This window comes from Phoxinus phoxinus (assembly GCF_949152265.1).
Source record: "Phoxinus phoxinus genome assembly, chromosome: 16".
NCBI classification, from domain to species: Eukaryota; Metazoa; Chordata; class Actinopteri; order Cypriniformes; family Leuciscidae; genus Phoxinus; species Phoxinus phoxinus.
In genome coordinates, this window is record NC_136891.1 from 25,311,285 (window position 1) to 25,331,349 (window position 20,065).

Consider the following 20,065-nt stretch of genomic DNA (forward strand, 5'->3'; position numbering starts at 1 on the left):
ACCCCAAACAGCCATAACATGTGGGTTTAAAGTTAGCATGAATGCAAAGCATCAAATTAAACGAGAAACAGTTGCTTTAGGTTATGCAAGTCAAACAATTGTATCTACAACAATGATTGCAAGGCAAAAAATAATCGGGATAATTTTGTTTTACTTTCTTTCCTAAAAATGAGTTTTTTGGTCATAAAATCTACAATGTTGCTCACAGTGAAATGCCCCTTCTCCCGTGAGCTCAGAAATGTGATGGGAGTGTATAATATTGATGGCATCCCTACGGCTCTTTTCTGACAGTGTTGCAACTGACCCCGTCTTACAACACTTCCCACTTCAGTCTCCACCTATGGTTTTTTATGCTTTTAAACAAATATAACCTTAGAAAGTGGTTGTAAAGCGTAGGAAAGAGAGATTGAAATCAGCAGGCTTACACGGATATCACAGATTTCTGAAAAACAAAAAAAACCGTAATGTTCATCAATTCGTCACGTTATACACATCCCTCACACCTTGCATATTTGGCTAATTCAATCATGCCATGCTACTTACCACCGAGTTCCACAAATGTTCCTCAAAAATCGCTGCAGAAAATGCTAAACATCTACAGTAACAGTACAGTTACAAAAATAGGAGTCAGTAAGATTTTTTTAGAGAAAGTAATACTTTCATTCAGCAAGATTTCAAATAAAAGCTGTTCTTTTGAACTTTCTGTTCATCAAAGAATCCTGAAAAAAAGTATCACGGTTTCCCCCAAAATATTAATAATATTAAGGAAATGTTTCTTGAGCACCAAATTTATTAGAATGATTTCATAATCAGCTTTGCTGTCACAGAAACAAATTACATTTTTAAATATAATAAAATAGAAAACACTATTAATGAGCATAAGAGACTTCTTTCAAAAACATAGTAACATAATCTGCAGATATTTAGTTCCATTCAAAAGTTTGGGGTTGGTAATATATATATATACATTACCAACCCCAAACTTTTGAATGGAACTGAATATCTGCAGATTATGTTCTTTCTGCGTCATAGAATTTGCATTCTGCAGGAGTGGCACGACTCTGACGTGTCTACATAATTGTATTGTGCTGCAGGTTACTGAAATTCTGTCAGGTTTAATGAGTGATCTGCAACATGTTAAAGAACTCAAAAGTCAAGCATTACAACATCTCTGGTGTTTGAAAGTGAAGACACAATCACATGGGTTTGCCCTGCATGTACTGACATAGTCAAACTCCTGCGTGTGTGTGTGTGTGTGTGTGTGTGTGTGTGTGTGTGTGTGTGTGTGTGTGTGTGTGTGTGTGTGTGTGTGTGTGTGTGTGTGTGTGTGTGTGTGTGTGTGTGTGTCAGTGTATGTATATAAATGAGTGTCAGATATGCCTGGACTTTACCGTTGGCCAAATAAACACCTCTCGTTCGGCCATTCCCATGCTGGCTGGAGAGACGAGCCAGAGGAAGCCACACACAATGGAGTCCTGCGCATGAGAGCGCATACAAGAAAGTTTTCCCAGACACACACACACACACACACACACACACACACACACACACACACACACACACACACACACACACACACACACACACACAATCATTTTGACACTTTCACTTCTATGCATTTTGCACACATAACCACAATACACTACATCCAAACCGATAAAGCAGTCAAACGGCTGCTGTTCATTTACAGACCAAAACGATTTCCAGAAGTGCATGTACGTAACATAAACCACCAAGGAAGATGGAAATTCTTCAGGTCCAGAGAAGTAAAGTCATCCTATATGTGTGTGTACATCTCGGGAATAAAGGCTTGCATGAGAATTGATGGAAACGCACGCTGTGACAGGAGTTCTGGCACCGGGAGACGCAGCTTCTTTAAACAACAAACATATGTGGTCACACCCACAATCATCTATGATATTTCTGATCCAAAGTCATGTATTCATTACCAGCAAACATTTCATTCAACTCTCGGTGGACAATGTGGGTAAAAGGTGGTGCAAATGACAGTGTGTGAGCTTGTGTAGGTGTCATCTCTTTCATCGGTAACTATCTACAATACGGGTGCACCGATATACATTAATTCATGCAACTAATGGACAGATAAACACGTGTTATTGTATGACTCATGCAGAACTAAACCATTAATTAATGATTACTGCATCAACAACTAATAAAGAGTCTATAAGATTAATAGATTAAGTAATATAATGAATTGTAATTAAATGTGTCATAGTATTAATTCCTTAATAACATATAGTATTAATTAATAGTGTATATTAATGTTAATTGCTACAATGGGTTAAAGCCATGTATTTCAACTTCCAGTTGTCTGGAACTTGAACTTGTGCAACTCCCCAACATACCTATAAAGAGGATGGCACAACAGTATAACCATAATGACATATTACTTAACAATAAGTTAATAGTCATGTGCCTCAACAAGTAAAGTCGTTACAAGATACAAAATGCAAATCAGGAAATTTTAAATGAAAGCACACCGTAAATCCTTGCTGTAAAAAAAATGTCAAATACCATTTTCCATTAAAACGGTAATAGCCTACCATGAAAAAACAATGAATTCTGGGTAATTTTGTCATTTTCTAGAAAGTAACCTACAGGAATATAGTGTGAATTAACAGCGCTCAAGGTTGACACTCAGAGGCTGTGTCCCAAATCACACCCTATACCTCTTTCACTATTCCCTACATTAGTTTACTAATATGGTCGGACAGACTGAATGAAAAGAAGAGAGTGAATTCGGACGCTGCCAAGCAGAAACAATGAAGGACAGAGAAATAAGAAAAGAAAAAAGAGAAGAGACAAGCAGAAACACAACAACTACAACTGACTTCTTGCCTTAAGGCCCTGTGGAGTGTGAAACCAGTTTACAAACCAGTTTAACTATTTCTTCCATACAGTATAGGTCTTGTTGAGAATTAACAGAGGTTTAGATGATGATGTTTTATTGAAAATAATACCTAATCAAATGTGTAGTTACCATTATGGTGTTCAGAGTTTGCTTTAGTTGGGCTATTGACCCTTGATTTTAAAACATTCGTTTTTCTCTTGCTGCTATAACTGTGTGTTTATAAAGCATTTGTTATGGCAAGAAGCCAAGAAGTAATGGATCGGGTGTTTTTGGCTTTGTTGTAATGATGCCATTATCATCATGGAATCATATCTTACACTGATCTCATCCAGTGTCTAATCTTTGGTTGTATTGTGTTTTATTTATTTTATATTTATTGATTATAGCTATTGTATGTGATTCAACAGCATGAGATCCAGCAATGTTTCAATAATCAGTTATTTAGTTAGTCAAAAGTTAAAGTGAAGAGTGCAAAAAACTGATCAAAGAAGGCGTTTGTGGTTGAGAGAGGTACAGCATCAGCCACATATGTAAATAGCGTTGACTATGGCCAAAATGTCGACGTAGTTAACTATGGCTATTCACACTGTCAGTCCAAATCCGATTATCTTTGTATCCGATTGGAATCTGATCTAAAATGATGTCCATACTGTGTATCGCAACTGTTCAGATCCGATTTGTGTGTCCATGCAGCCCTTTGGCAATATGGCAATGACGTTGCGTTGATGGAGGGGTTTGCATTTGCAATAGAGAAGTCTTATTTACAGTTCTTATTTTACAACATGGAAATGTGTAGCCGCCGCGCTGGACTAACGTTACTGCGTCTTGAGCCTGTGGCAGAACTGTAGGAGGCTGTTATGTACACATTTTTTTCCACGCTCTTGTCTGCGCCGGTTTCAAAATAGGTTTCAAAAATAATAATTTTCTGCTCGTCCAGCACTTTGCAACAAGAAGCATTTTTGTATTGAACAATGAAGAAGCACAATTGTATTTTTATGTAAAAAAAAAGTATGTATACATTAAAGAAAAAAGGAACACTATACAAACAAGTGTAAACTGCAAGTAGTGCAGTACTATAATAAACAAAAATGTAACAGATCAATATTGAAAGATATTTTTTTCATTAGAATGTCTACTCATAGGGATGTTTGGGTTGTGTCTCCAAAAGAGATCTATAAAACCCATGACCTGAGGCATAATAAGGCTGCTGGGAATTAGACTGGGCCGGTGGTAGACCTGAATTGACAGATTGATATGGGGTAGGTTGTCCAGGTGACGACAATGACCCGCTTCTGTCATTCTCCTGGGCGTTGTATATCATAATCATTATGCTTCTTTTCACTCGTGATAACAGAACTGGGTCTTGAATATCCCTCAATTCCAAAGCCACCTGGTTCCCAAAAAAGGTTAATGTATCCCGAGGTGTTTGAGAGTCCACTTGAGCAACCATCTGTTTCAACAAATCCAGCTTCTGCAGCTCTACAGCATCCTCAGACACCCTCTTTCTTTTTTTGGGATTGTTGCTCAAAAGTGGCTGTTTACCGCTATCACTTGAGGCAGTTGAAGCAGTTTCTTCTGGCGATGGAAAGGCTTCTTGATTAAATGGAATTGGGGTGGACGCAGAACATGGGGAGCTGTCCACAGATGGTGTATCAGGCCTTAGGTCTGAGAGGTCCGTATCCTCTGCATCACTCTGCCCATTGAATGATGCACCAAGCTGGAACAGAGAAGATGGTGATAGGATTAAGAAAGAGCTGCTTCAACAACATGCACTTACATTACCCAGTTTAGTACAGTGTAAGATTTGAGTCAAGAGAGCAGAATAAAGTATTACTGTAGCATGTGTGACACAGCGTGTGTATGTGTGTGGTATTGTATTTTTCAGTGCTTTTTTCACTCAGTGACTGAGGGAGTGTGCATGTTTGTGTATATGAGTATTACCCTTTTAATCCCCATGAATACATTTAGATATGACCTTGTTGCATTAAATGTATGATCAAAGAAATGACATCTAAACCCTTTCACCTTTGTAATGATATTTGTCATGACTAGTTCGATACCCTTCTTCATCAATTTAAAAATTGTAAACTTTTAATAGTTTGTTAACAAAAACACGTCAAGTCCGCTCACGGGCCTTGTTGGCTTTAATACACGTGTTGGTGTGTGAGTGTTACAAATGCTTGCTATTACAAATACATTTCTTGCTACTGTTGACTGTTTAACTTACTGTTGTTTCGCATGGCCGGTGGACAATATATGTTTTTATGAAATCCATCACTCTGAGAAGCCACCTTTGCCTTGGAGTCAAGGGTTTGCTGCCACTCCCACTTGGTTTGGGTTTCTGCAAACGACAGTACTGCGTTCGCAGGGATACTGCCCTCGTCTTAATGTCCTCAACAGTGAAGTCTACAATTAATAAAGAAAATGCATTATTTCCAGTTATGCACCCACACAAATTAATTTATTTTATTTGTCTGTTTCAAACAAAATATGACAATTTAATCCTTCCCTGGTTTAAAGTATCTCTCGACTGGTACAAAAGGCAGATTGGAATAAAACTTGAACTGAATATCCTCTTATTACACAATAATATATATCACAATAAACAGAATAAACATTTACATTTCAACCTATAACATTTAGATTATGTAAAAATAACATTTTGCTCACCTGGCTGTTTCAGAGCGTTTGTAATTTCCGTCCACCTTTTCTCTTTCTCGGAGCGGTTGTGGTACATCTCATGTCCAACATCATATAGGCATTCATGCTCCTGCCACAGTTCTATTAAGTTTTGCTCCATATCCTGAGTCCATTGCTTTCTTGACGACATGTTGCTCGTCTTATTCCGTGTTTCTTTGAAAACCGCATACTTTCCCGGGGACCTCAACCTATGCCTTGCTCTGATTGGCTGTAGCTCATGGCATCACATGTGGTTGAGTCGTGCGACAGCTCCAGATATCTAGCATGCTTTATATGTTCAGTGACTGGTGTCTCATGTTGTCAGATCGTTGTGGCTTCCCCGGTGTTGTGTTTTGTTCCAGTGTTCGTCTCTCGCTCTCCTTGTGTGGATATTCTTCTGTGTTTCTTCATCTCCATCTGGACAATTCTTCCCTGGATTACTCAGCACGCTGATCATCAAACACCATCACCGGGTTGTCCGTCAAAGTCCCTGCGTCCGATTCCATCTGAGTATTGTTTGTCTGACCTGTTGCCTCTCTTTACTGTGTTCATTAAAACTGTTGTTACTTGCATCTTGCATCCGCCTCTGTCTTGTCACAGAACGATCTGACCCGACCATGGATGCAGCGAGTTCAAACAGTCTGACTGAATTCATTTCCCACAGTATCACGAGAATGGATCAACAAGAGGAGAGCATCTCCAACAGAGGTCGGGCGGTACAAGCTCTTGTGGCGCAGGTGTCCAAGATCACCCAACAATTGTAACATCTGAGGGGTCCTGCTGCGCCACCCACACCGCCTGTTCAACCCACCCTGCCAGAGCCGGATTCCCAGTCAGAGCCACGGCCAATGACACCAGAGGGTTATTCAGGTGAACCTGACTATTGCAGAGCTTTTCTTACGAAATGTTCCATGCATCTTTCGTTGCAGCCACGGACCTTCGACCATGAACAGTCGAAGGTAGCATTCGTACTTACATTGCTATCAGGTAAAGCGGCTCTTTGGGGAACGGAGGTGTGGGAGAACCAGGATCCATGCTGCACCTCGTTCCAGACACTCTCCGAGGAGATGAGAAGGGTCTTTGATCAGGCAGTGGCAGGTAGGGAGGCGGCCAGACTACTCGCTGACCTTCGCCAAGGAGATCGCTCGGTGTCGGAATATTCCATCCATGTTCCTGCATGGGCTGGCTGACCGTGTCCAGAAAAAGATTTATGTTCTGGATCTTCCCAGGAGTTTGAATGGACTAGTGGAACTAGCATTGAGGACCAACGCTCATCTGAGTCAGATGGATCGACGAGTATACCCGAACAGACCTCATGACGGCACGGAGGACTGGCGCGCCAGCGGCAGAAACACGGTCAGCCCATGCAGGTGGGTAGACCTCATCATCTACCCTCCCCTGGTAAGACTAAGATGGGCAACCCACACGCACGACACTCAAGCCTTACTGGACTCTGGAGCAGAAGGTAATTTCATGGACTTCAAGCTCGCTCACAGACTCCAGATTCCTATCACCTCACTCACGCACAAGCTATCTGTCAACGCTCTCAATGGTCAAGAACTCCCCAACATTTCTCACACCATAGAACCTATCACACTCATCACTTCTGGCAATCACACTGAGACATTATCATTTCTCCTCATGGACTCACCACTTGCACCATTAGTTCTCGGTCACCCTCGGCTCACTCAACACAACCCCAGAGTTGACTGGGGTCATAATTCCATATCCACATGGAGTAACAAGTGTCATGAGTCCTGTTTAGTGTCTGCTTGTTCGTCTGTGTCTGGTTCTGTGTTTCAGGAGGAGGCAGTGGATTTGTCTAACGTGCCCGTTGAGTACCTCGACCTGAAGGAGGTGTTCAGTAAATCCTGTGCTGCTTCTCTTCCTCTGCATCATCCCTATGACTGTCCAATAGAGTTACTGCCAGACGAGTCTCCGCCTATAGGCAAGTTATATTCGCTTTTTGTTCCAGAGAGGGGGGCTATGGAGAAATGTATGTCTGATTCTCTGGCATCCGGATTCATTCGTCCTACCTCTTCTCCAGCGGGGGCGGGGTTATTTTTTGTGGGGAAGAAGGATGGATCTCTGTGCCCTTGTATTGATTTCCGAAGGTTGAACAACATCACGGTAAAGAATACTTATCCTTTGCCGTTGATGTCTTCAGCCTTCGAGAGGTTACAGGGAGCATCCGTTTTTAAAAATTGGATTTACATAATGCCTATCATTTGGTTCGCATAAGGAAGGGGGCTGAATGGAAAACTGCGTTTAACACCCCCAGGGGGCAATATTTGGTCATGCCTTTTGGGCTGTCCAACTCCTTACCGGTTTTCCAGGCACTCGTCAATGACGTGCTGAGAGCTATGGTTGATCAGTTCATATATGTCTACCTGGATGACATATTGATTTTTTTCGTCTTCTCTCCAGGAACACGTTCAGCACATCAGACGAGTGCTTCAGTGGTTGCTAGAGAATAGGTTTTTTGTGCACGGAGAAATGCGTTTTTCATGCACAGTCTGTTCCGTTCCTAGGTTACATCATCTCGACTAAGGGAATTTGTATGGATCCTGACAAGGTTAAGGCTGTGGTAGATTGGTCAAGTCCAGATTCCCGTAAGGCCCTACAGAGATTTCTGGAGTTCGCCAGTTTCTATCACAGTTTCATTCGCATCTTCAGCCAACTAGCCACCCCTCTGAACCGCCTTGACCACCCCCAGAACGACGTTCAGGTGGTCCGATATAGCCGGGGCTGTATTCGCCAAACTCAAAAAGTCGCTTTGTTTCAGCTCCCATCTTCATAGCCCCTGATCCTTCACGTCAGTTCGTGGTGGAGGTTGATGCGTCAGAGGTGGGGGTAGGTGCAGTACTTTCCCAACGTTCTTCGTCAGGCGACAAGATGCGTCCTTGCACATTTTTGTCCCATCATTTATCACCTGCTGAACGTAACTATGATATTGGTAACAGAGAGTTGTTGACAGTCAAGTTAGCGTTGGAGGAGTGGCACCATTGGTTAGAGGTGTCGGGGTACCTTTTATCGTTTGGACTGATCACAAGAATCTAGAATATATCATAACCGCCAAAATACTCAACTCCAGGCAGGCTCGGTGGGCACTTTTTTTTGGACGTTTTAACTTCTCTCTCTCTCGTATCACCTGGGTTCCAAGAACATCAAACCCGATTCTTTATCTCAAATTTTTTACCAATCCGTACGCCCGTCCACTCCCGAGTGCATTTTACCCGAGACCCTATTTGTCACCACTCTCACATGGGAGTTCGAATCGAGGGTCAAGACGGCCTTAGAAGGGGTAACGCCTCCACCCGGTTGCCCATCGAATCGGTCCGACGTCATTCAGTGGGGGCATTGTTCCAACGTGGCGTGTCATCCAGGAGTCAACGCACCAGTTTTTTGGTTAAGCAACGATTCTGGTGTACTCTTATGGCTCGTGACATTCGCAGTTTTGTCTTGGCTTGCTCGGTTTGTGCCACTGGTAAGACTTCCAATCGACCCCCAGATGGGTTACTCCAACCGCTGTCGGCCCCTTCGAGACCCTGGTCCCACATTGCGCTAGATTTTATTATTATGAAAATTCTATGAGTAATTCCCCTCATGTTGTTCCAACCCCGTAAGACTTTCGTTCATCTTCGGAACACAAATTAAGATATTTATGATTAAGATATAATATTTATGAAATCTGAGGATCAATCTGCTTCTATGGGATGGAAACTTGCCAGTTTGTAAAGATAATGTTTAAAATAGTCCAAGTGACTATACACTTACGGCTCAACAGTGGCTCAACCATAAGTTCATCAAGCGATGAGAAAACTTTATCTCTGCATTAGTTAATTAGCATGAATTAAAGCATATAAATGCACCCATATTGTAAAGTTGTACCTTTTCAGCTCACATTTCAGTCCAAATGTTACAGTGGGAAGCTCAGAGGTTTCTAACTAAACTGATTGATCTCTTCATTTGTGTGTATGTGTGTGTTGCACAGACATCTGAATTGATTTAAGATGTACTAATAACTAGATTATCATCCTTAGCCATGACTGACCCTAAAGAACATTCCACAATCATGCTTTCCAGGAGCAATAATGGGAAAAATGTTGAAAGATGTCCTCCTATTACCACACACCTCTCTAATAGAACGAGCCAACACGTCTCATGAAAGTGCGTATCTATACCACAAATTTAATTTCTTGTGCATTTACACGCCAAAAATGTTTTGTGTGTGTGTGTGCTATACGCACTGTAAAACCCTTGGGTAGGATTAGGGGTGTGGAGTGCGTGCGTATTACACGCCATAAAGTGCCTATCATATACACGCAAAAACTATTTTTGCCGTATGGCACGAGAATTTAAATTGGTGGTATAGATATGCACTTTCATGAGAACATGCTGAACGAGCTTGGCATATTGATGGAGGTGCTGTTTATTGAGAATATTAAACCATTTTTAATTCTCAATTATCCTGATGTTTTTTTGTTTGTTTTTTGTTTTCTTTCTTCTCTTGGCATTCTATGAAAAGTCGTTGATAGAATTAGAATGCATAACACATCAAACGAAAATAGAGAAATTATGATAAATCAATTATTTACTTTACGAAAAATAAAAAATGTAATTCAGGAATTGAGGAATTCATGTTTAGTTTGGTTGATGTTGTACATTTTATGTATGTATTATATGCATGAAAGTGTTAGCTATCATGAAATCAGTAACAATGTTTCATTAGTTAAATTTAACATGAACTAATAATGAACTGCACTTCTAGCTACAGCATTTACTTATTAATATAATATTTCAGCTTTACTAAAACATTATTAAAATCAAAAGTTATATTTGTTAACATTAGTTAATGCACTGACTGTGACATAACATGAACAAACAATTAACAGATGTATTATTATTAACTAAGATGACCAAATACATTAACAAATGTGTTGCTCGGTTAGTTTGTGTTAGTTAATACATGAATAATAATAATAAACAAATTAATCTTGTTGTAAAGTGTTGCTATGAAATCAAATATATAAATTCCTTACAATTTAGAGTTGGACATGGACTTAAGATTTCATTTCACCACATTTCCCCAAGCTAACACGTGATATGGCCTTGTCAGACTCAGAATGCGGCTGAAATCGAGATTACTTTTATTATAGTTAAGATAACTTGCATGCTGCCACAACTTCCACAGTAGCGTGATAGGATGTCCTAAATGTATTTTTACGTATTATCTAACGTTACCTGCTACTCGTGTAGTTTGAAGACTCGCGAACTGCTGATGTAGCGCTGCAAAGGAAACAACCACTTTACCTCCGCCAAAATGCTTCCGCCAAAAAAAAAGTAGGCTAATATTTTTTTGTATTATTATTGTTAGTGGCAATGGTGTGTACGTGAATTGTTATTTATTATAATATTTATAATTATAATATAATATTTTTATAAATATAATTTAACAATTATCAGAGAGGGGGCACATTTAGCCAACATTTTGAGACAAAAGAGGCAGAGGCTCCTGAGTTTAGTTTTGGTGAATTCTGATCAGCAAATTGTGAAGCAATGAGAAAAGTTGAGTAGATATGTTTTACATTTTACTTACGCAGAAACAATGATCTAAAGCAGTTATTACAAGTTGTGATAATAATGATTACAACATATAGAACATTTGGCAGTGGTGCATGTTGATTCATTAGTGTCTGAAGAAGTTTTTCATGCTCAAAGTCTAAAATACTCAGTGTCAGAAGCTTAAATGCGGATGCTAGTCCATTTTTGTTAATGCAAGTGATCCACACTTCTGTTATTTAATCAGAAAATCTTTGTGACAGTCTGTAAGGTTTCCTCTTCTTTGATTGCTTTTTTTGGAGTCAAACGTATAGGGTGAAGTCAGGTAAAGTGGGACACTTTTTGGTCAATTGCATTTTAAACAACCTAAATCAGTTAGAATGTATTAAAATTGTATGTGTTTTGTTTAAATAGATTGTAATGAAGGCCACTATGGTGAAATTTTCCCAATTTATGTATTTATTAACAAACTGTTCATCTTTAAACACCATCTGACTTAAGCAAACTGGAAGCAATCAGGTTGAGTGGGACACTTTGTTAGGGAAAGGGACACTATTTTATGGTTAAAATGAACATGAGAAATAAATACAAACCCAATTCCAATGAAGTTGAATACATGCATTGAAAATGTGTGGCGCATTATGAAGAGCAATACAACAACAGAGACCTTCAATTAATTAATACTTGGAAGGATTTTTTAAAAATGCATTTCTGGAACTAATGCAAAAACATTCTAAACTTCACTACATTCAATGAATGGAACTGTCATTAAAGGATAATTCCGGTATTTAACACCTTGAGTCTATTGTAGTTTGTTTTGGATGAACAAGAGTGGGGGACAAAAATTTTTTGACAATGGTTTCTCTCTCGAGTTTTTGACTATAATAGAATTGGCCATGGACCCATTTAACATTGGAGTCAATGGGCATGTCCGAAAATGTCATTAAAACAGCCAATAATGTTCGTTTACAAAACTGTTAAACTCACCGAGTGGTTAGTGGTGTTCGTTGATGATTATAAACAATATATCGTCGCAATATATGATTCCAATCCGTTTATTTTGCTATAGTGGAACAATTTTTTCAGACACTTCACAACCGTGTAACTTCCGCTCAATATTTGAATCTGAAGCGTTAGCATACTCCCGACCACTTGATGGCGATAACCGATGTTTATGTCTCGTGGGACACTCACGGTCACAGTCGAGTTCAACTTCATATTGCACTGGTCAGTGGTCACGTCTTTCAATATTTTCAAGGTTTTGTTTGTTTATTTCGCTTACTCTCCCGGAGCACAGTTGCTCTGCTCGCTAGCCTTATGAGAAACGGAAGCGAGCAAAAAGACTACATCGACCAAATGTAAACAGCCCCCTTTCCGTTTCTGGTAGCGCATTTATATTAACGAGCACTCAGTCCTTAAGTTCGTCATCCATAAGTTCGTTGAGCTCTCCACAGGACTCATGATACCACTGTTGGCAGTGGCAGCAAGCCACCCATTCCTCATTGGCCTTTGGGTCACTTGCATCCCCATAGACCCCCTTGCAACCAGTACAGGGGTCACTTCCCTGACGGCAGCTTTTTGGGGGCGGACACCAGCAGGCTTACACACTTTGGTTGTTTTTGGTTTCTTTTTGTCTGCTTTGGCCTGGACAAAGTTGAAGTGTTCCTGGCTTGTTAGGTGGTAGCTGGGTGGCATCGCCATCATCCTCTTCTTTCCCCTCTCTCTTGTATACTTCAATACGGTCTGGGAACCTTACAATGGAAGCCCACTCAGCTGTCCCACTCAACCTGAAATGCACTGTCAGGTTGAGTGGGACAGAGCTGTGAATCTATTTTTCATAAATATTTTATACAGTTATATGCTCATTGTTATTTATCTCTAATACACAGACAGTATAATATGTAAAAGCAAAAGTTGTATTGTTACATCATAAGTGATAGAATTATCAACCTTATTATTCTAAAATAGCTTTACACTTGCCGGGTGGCTTACCGTGAGGTCTCAGGAGTCAAGCAATTTGAAAAATAACAACCGGACCACATCTGTGATGTCACACCAATCACAACCTTTATTTCATATTCAATAGACATTCAGCTACAACACAGTAACAATTGTTGTGATTGGCTTACAAAATTAACCCTTAACAGTACCCAAAAGCTTAAGTGTCCCACCTGAATTCACCCTAAGCGGTTTTGCAATGCACATTTCCTTTTATGTTGTGCTGTTTATGTTGGTTCTGCTGATGTCATTGTGGGTGTGCATGTTCTTTCTGCTTCTTTCAAACTGCGTCTGGCCCTGACCCTAAATCACACCGTTTTAAAGACTCTTTTTCCATTTTTTTTTTTTTTTTTTTTTTTTCAGTCTCTTTGATGTCAAAGTTGAGAATGTGTCAATGATATCAACCTCCCAAGATCCTCGAGACAAGATGTCAAAATGGCTCTCCTTAACATCGGATTTACTTCATTAAGCTTGTAAGGGGAAAACATATTCAAGGGTCTGAGGATGTTCATTCAGCACTCACTCCCACAAGGCTTAACACACTTCCACATTCCTTTATTCAGGAAAAACAAGGTCATTTGGTTAGGTTGTTAATAAAGGTGGGCTTGTTGGGGGTGGAGTGGGGGTACTCCATGCAGATGGTTATTTAAGGATGGGCTTGATGTTTTAATCGTTTTCTTCCCTCAAAGGGGTTACATTTTTTGGAGCTAAATGTCCAACTGGTTTGTTTTTGTCTAATTTGGGCTATAAACACAAACACAGAAGCCTCTCTGTGAATGGAAACATAGATGCACATTGCTTCTGCTGGACAATAAAACAACCACCTGTCATATAGCCTAGCAGAAACGCCATTGCTATTTAGGGACATGCACAACTGCACGCTTCTTTAAGTCACGTGCAATGTAACCATAACCCAAGCTCTATCCAATGGCTAGAAATCTTTACAAACAAAAATCAAATATAGGGAGTTTTACTGTGTGGATTAAATCGAATCGAATTATTTAAGATTCTAAATACTATAGGCTATTAGGTTGTTACCAGCTGAGGAAGTGAGAAAAATAACTAATACTTCTATGATAATTCTCATATCATCAAGAGCATAGTAACAATAATTGTTAACTAAAAAGGGATGTAAATAATTGTATCTTATATGGAAGTTCTAAGAGCTCTTGTGTTGAAATTGGGTCAACAATTGTTCTTTTTTTTTTTTTTTTGAGATCTTGACTATCTTTTAACTTTGACAAAAGTAAGTTCTCAAGAGATCTTAACTTAATTTTTTTGTCCTGATCTAGAGGTTTCAAAATCATTTATAATTGCAACACACACACGCACACATTTTTTTTGTCTCTAGGCCGCTAAGATCAAACATAATACGAATTTTAAAATTGTGTGTGTGTGTGTGTGTGTGTGTGTGTGTGTGTGTGTGTGTGTGTGTGTGTGTGTGTGTGTGTGTGTGTGTGTGTGTGTGTGTGTGTGTGTGTGTGTGTGTGTGTGTAACAATCCCCCACATAGTCTGTTTTAGACTTTCAGATTATTAATCCTAAATAACAATGTATTCTTGGTATTACATGCCTAAGGTTTTTGATAGAGGAGCGGAGTACTTACTGGTATGACGCCCGTGCTGCTTTATTTACGTCAGCAAATACTCGAGCTTCCACGCCAACACGGACGGACAACTCTATCACGTGACGTGACACTCAGAGAAACTCTCCACGCGCTGAAGAAAAAAAAAATGATGCAACAACGTAAGACAATTGCGTGGATCATGTGATCTCACAAAACTCCCTTTAGACATTGGAGAGCTCAGAGGTTGACACATTATTAAAGCCCCCTTCTCCAGCTGAGTGTCACATCCTGTGCCCCATTCATAAACTCCGCGGCAAGGCCACGACAAAAGGCCTCGCGACGCGCGTCGAGGAGAGGGGGAGACGTGTAGATGATCATGTCGTTTACCCGAGCGGCTATTATTATACTAGGAAAGGGCCGGGGGAATGACAATAGCGGCAATCTCGAGCTTTCCAAAACGGGGGCCAGTCCTGACCTGAGTGAGGTCACGTACCACAGTGCGAGTGCACGCGGTGCCACATTGATGGAGGAGCGCGCGCGCTCTCACCTCATTACGGGCGCCAAATAAACGCGTCAAATGAATGCCAGACAATTTGGCATCCTAAATTGGTTGTATAAGAGTTTTAAAGGGCGACCTTAATGAATGAGGAGCTTTGTTCGTCCCGTCCTAAAATAAATTACAAATTTCATAAAGCTTAATAGTTGTTCTTCCGTCTATTAAAAGCTAAACTGCAATGAAAATTAGATTTGAAGAGAGAATAGGCATACTTCTTTTTTGTTGTTGTAGTGAATGAATGACATGATTCAGAATGAAGTTGAATTGTTCAAATGAGTTCAAATTAATAATTAGGCTACTCTACTGTCATTGTATAGGCTACTGCCTGGTTCAACTATAAGACCATATGTTGAGTTTTTGTGGAGGAATATATATATATATATATATATATATATATATATATATATATATATATATATATATATATATCATTCTAGAATTGGGGGTAGTACATTTCGAGCCTCCCAGATAAACCTTCTTTTATAACAAAACAAAAACAAAACCTTTTTAATCAGTTTTGAACAATAACACAAATGATATCACTAAAAATAATGCTTTATGTATATTGGGGGGGGGGGGGGGGATGAATGTGAAATATTAACTAAATCACTCCCACTCACCTATTATTGACTGTCTCTGCCTCCTGATTCATATCATGAAACAAGTCTATATCTTGCATAGAATATATATTTTCTGTATTATTTGTAATTTAATTAATAAAAAAATAGATTTTGTGTATTTCCCTCCGTTCTGGTCAACTCTGTTACCTCTGTTATAAAACAAAAGAAAACCTCCAAAGCATTTGTAGAAAAAGCATGTGACTTGCACCAAGGGATGTCACTTCCTCTGGCAGGAAACTCTGGAAAGCAGTGAAGTATGTCATTATTCTTCTCTCATTAATTTGTACAAAATGTTTAGGATAAACCAATAGTAGATTAATTATTTGTCAAATCTATTATCGTGAAAATTATAATATGGCGAAAACCCATAAAATTCTGTTTTTAGACATGCCATGTGGTATCTGGTTTGAGGTTAGCATTTTGAGCTAAAGCACAACATGGTGGAAAATCTCAACTCTGTTATTGTCAACTCTGTTATCGTCTACCCAATTTGTCTATAACAGAGTTGACAGATTTTTCTGTTAGTACACTGTACAATGTTGTACTGTTAGTACAATGTTCAGTATCAATATTTTAAATCTTACAAGTTTAAGATCAGCAAATATTGAAAATGTTGAATTTAAAGTGCATTCTATGAAAATAAAAAAGTTTAACAGAAAAAAAAAATCCTATTTTTTGTTTTATTTCTCTAGCCTACTTGAAATGTACCCCCCAATTCTAGAATGATATAGCACTCTTATTGCAAACACAATGTAAACCAGTTTAGGGTGATCATTTCAAAATAACATAGATGTACATTCCTGCTGAGTTGCTTGATTGAATATGGAGAAGAAACCTTATTATTGTTCATTCGGATATGATTCTACTGGGGTAGTAAACACACTTTTCCCCCCACCATTATGTACATTATGTTCTAATATAAACAGTGACGCATTTTACGCGCTGTGTTCAAGGAAATACCTCGGACTGGAGCTCCACCAGCCAATCGGAGTCGAGGGGGATCATTTAAGAAATCATTGATTATGCCAATGCGTCAAACACGAGCGTGTCAGCGGGACCCGGTGCGCGTATAAATACCGCGAGGCGACCCGGAGTGAGCTAGTCATTTAGAAGAGCGCAAAGACAGCGAGGAACTCCGCATTTCACTTCAGCCGATATTTATTTATTTATCTATTTATTCTAAGCCTTGCTTTGGGATGAACAGACTGCTTCTGAACTTTTTCTGGGTGGCAGCATTCAGCGCACTCCTTTCAGCGCCGGGGCTCCGCGCTTCTCCAGTGGTTGGGCAGGAACCTATTCGCTGCGCCCCGTGCTCCCAGGAGCGGCTGGCCGAGTGTCCTGCGGTGGATGCCGGCTGTGAGGAGGTGCTTCGAGAGCCCGGCTGCGGCTGCTGCCTCGCCTGCGCGCTGAAGAGAGGGGACCCGTGCGGGATCTACACTGCGCCCTGCGGCTCGGGGCTCCGCTGCTTGCCGAAACCCGGAGAAGCCCGACCCCTGCACGCTCTCTCCCGAGGACAGGCGGTGTGCACTGCGACCCCCGAGCCTGACCAGAGCCAAAGCGACACAGCGCCAGGTACCAGCGTCTCATATATATTACTGCACTATAGCCGGCCATCCAAACAGTAGCTAGACCATTGCAGCTGTCGATGATTCAACCGCTGATGAGATTTCTTTAGCGCTAACAAACCAGTTGGATGTTTCAGATATTTAGATAAGCAATATTTATTTTAGCGAATGTATCGCGGCTTTCAAGAGGTCGACTATTCTAAATCAATGAAAAAAATAATTAAATGCCTGCATTAGCTTATAATGTACCCCAAAGGCGCTTGATTGGTCTCTGTTTAAAAAAAAAAGAAAAGTTTTTATGACATATAAATCTATAAAGAAAATGATAGGGCTACAAATGTTAAGACTTGACTCATCATAATGAATTGACTTGCCGCCCGAATCTATACTGAATAGAATGTGCGTGAGCGACGTTCCGTTGTCATGGTTACCTCCTCTGCTAAGGGGAACGCGAGTCGGCGACTTCTGTTCTTTTAGCGCCTATTTTGCAGACAGGTCACAGGTGGAAATATACACATATGTGCTCTTACTAATTTATCAGCTTTGAACATAAACGTTTGAAAACCCAACCTGAATGTATCTGTAGAAACAATTGAAAAAAAAAAAAAAAAAAAAAAAAAAAAAAAAAAAAAAAAAACTTTTTCCAACAATTCTCACCATGCTTTTTCTTTCAGATCATCCCGAGACTCTCAACGGGGCAACGGCCGTGAATGAAGGCAGCACAGCGATCTTCGTGCATGGGCACGGCAAGCCCTTCGATCCGCGGGTCATCAACGCTAAAGAGAGCATGAAGGCCAAAGTCAACGCAATACGCAAGAAACTGGTGGAGCAGGTGAGCTTCAGGCACCTCAGGTTTTTTTTTTACATGTCCCAAATAAATGGGTAAAGGTTAGCCATATAAAACGAGACTCCGATACCATGTGCGGCCACAAGAGGGCAGTAGAGGGTTTCTTGAATTTATCTTATAGGCACATGGGATGCATGGCTTGATTCATTTTTCAGAGTTAAACATTAAATAATAAAAGGCCGTATAAAAATAATAAAAATGCTGACATTTATTATTAGTATTATTAGTAGTAGTAGTAGTTGTTGTAATAATAATAATTTTTTGTTGTAAAATATTAATAACCACCAAATAAAAGTTTAGAAATATGAAACAAATATATAATCTATTTGAAAAAATGTCTCTAAATGATCATATTTTTTCTCTCTAGGGTCCTTGTCATATTGAGCTGCAGACAGCCCTTGACAAGATCACCAAATCACAGCAGAAACTGGGAGACAAAATGAACAGATTCTACCTTCCAAATTGTGACAAACATGGTCTATACAAAGTCAAACAGGTAAGCAGAGCCTTGTGTGCAAATATGACTGAAACCAAACCAACAAGTCCTGATTTCACATTGAGAGTTTGTGTGTTTGTTTGTATATAAAGCTTAATGTGTGATATTCAACAACACGATGATATACGCGTGATGGCCGAGTGTTAGAACAACACTCGACTGAGAACTAGGCTGTGCATGCAAGCTTGTGTTTCTAGAGAATGAAACAACCCGTCTCACTCTCTCCGTCTGGTTTCCCCCGCAGTGTGAATCGTCTCTGGATGGTCAGAGGGGGAAGTGTTGGTGTGTGTCATCCTGGAATGGGAAGAAGATTCCTGGATCAAGTGACCTGCCAGCAGATGCCGAGTGTCCCGAGGAACTCAACCACTGATCTGTCACACACACACACACACACACACACACACACACACACACACACACACACACGCGCACACACACACGCACACACACACACACACACACACACACACACACACACACACACACACACACACACACACACACACTCACACACACCCGCACACGCACACACACACACACACACACGTAATACCACTGAATTTTATCATTATATTTTTAAAAAATATCTTAGTATTTATTTATTGTTAGTGGTGATATTTAATTCAGGTACACTGTTTTTGATTGGTAAATTCCCTGAACTCTCCAAAAAAAAAAAAAGGAAAAGAAAAGAAAAGAAAATCTATTTTTCTGTAAAGAAAATATGTATTTTACATGAAGTACCCATACTTATTTATTTGAACTGAATGTATTCATTTCGATATCTGGATAAGAATATTTATTCCTTATGCCTTATACATATTTTTGTATGGTGTAAATCTGTATATTTGATGTATATAGATTACTGTGTCTCTTATCTTAAACTTCCTCCAGGCTTGCTTTGTTGGAAAGGAATGAAATGGAAAAAAGCACTGCATGACCAAACCTCTTTGTCACCGTCCGTACATTGCCATATTTTTATACTGTAAATGTTTTGTTTTTCTATTATTATATTTTACTAATGAATTTTCATTGTTTTTGTTTTAAAATGATTGAGATTAGATGGGCATAAAAGTGGGAAGGTTCCCCCTGGATTCTGTGTTTTTTCAAAAGTATTGATCCTCACGGCTTTTGAAACGGGTAACTGCCTGTTCCTACCTCCAGCTTTTAAGTTAAGAGCTCAAGTGGGCTATTTTTATGTTTGTAAAATACTTGCCTGTATGATCAAAGTGATATTGCAGTCTTATTGTATTTTGTCAATCACAGGCTATTTGTGTTGTCTACATACTGTGGTCCATTTATTTTTA

At 39.7% G+C, this 20,065-nt stretch overlaps 2 protein-coding genes across 2 annotated transcripts; one reads left to right on the plus strand and one right to left on the minus strand.

Annotated features, from left to right (window-relative positions):
* Positions 1–4,004: 4,004 nt before the first annotated feature.
* LOC307012614 (uncharacterized protein) lies at positions 4,005–5,835 on the minus strand (the record flags this gene model as incomplete). The annotated part of the gene is made up of 3 exons (XM_079639496.1): positions 5,543–5,835; positions 5,100–5,278; positions 4,005–4,589 (listed from the first exon to the last, which is right to left on the minus strand). Exons 1-3 carry the CDS (start codon positions 5,700–5,702, stop codon positions 4,005–4,007), a joined length of 924 nt encoding a protein of 307 aa, XP_079495622.1. The 5' UTR covers positions 5,703–5,835.
* Positions 5,836–16,799: 10,964 nt separating this feature from the next.
* Positions 16,800–19,240, plus strand: igfbp1a (insulin-like growth factor binding protein 1a). Its single transcript, XM_079583428.1, has 4 exons — positions 16,800–17,425; positions 18,093–18,250; positions 18,633–18,761; positions 19,006–19,240. The coding sequence occupies exons 1-4, from the start codon at positions 17,050–17,052 to the stop codon at positions 19,129–19,131; spliced, it is 789 nt and encodes a 262-aa protein (XP_079439554.1). The 5' UTR covers positions 16,800–17,049; the 3' UTR covers positions 19,132–19,240.
* The last annotated feature ends 825 nt before the right edge of the window (positions 19,241–20,065 follow it).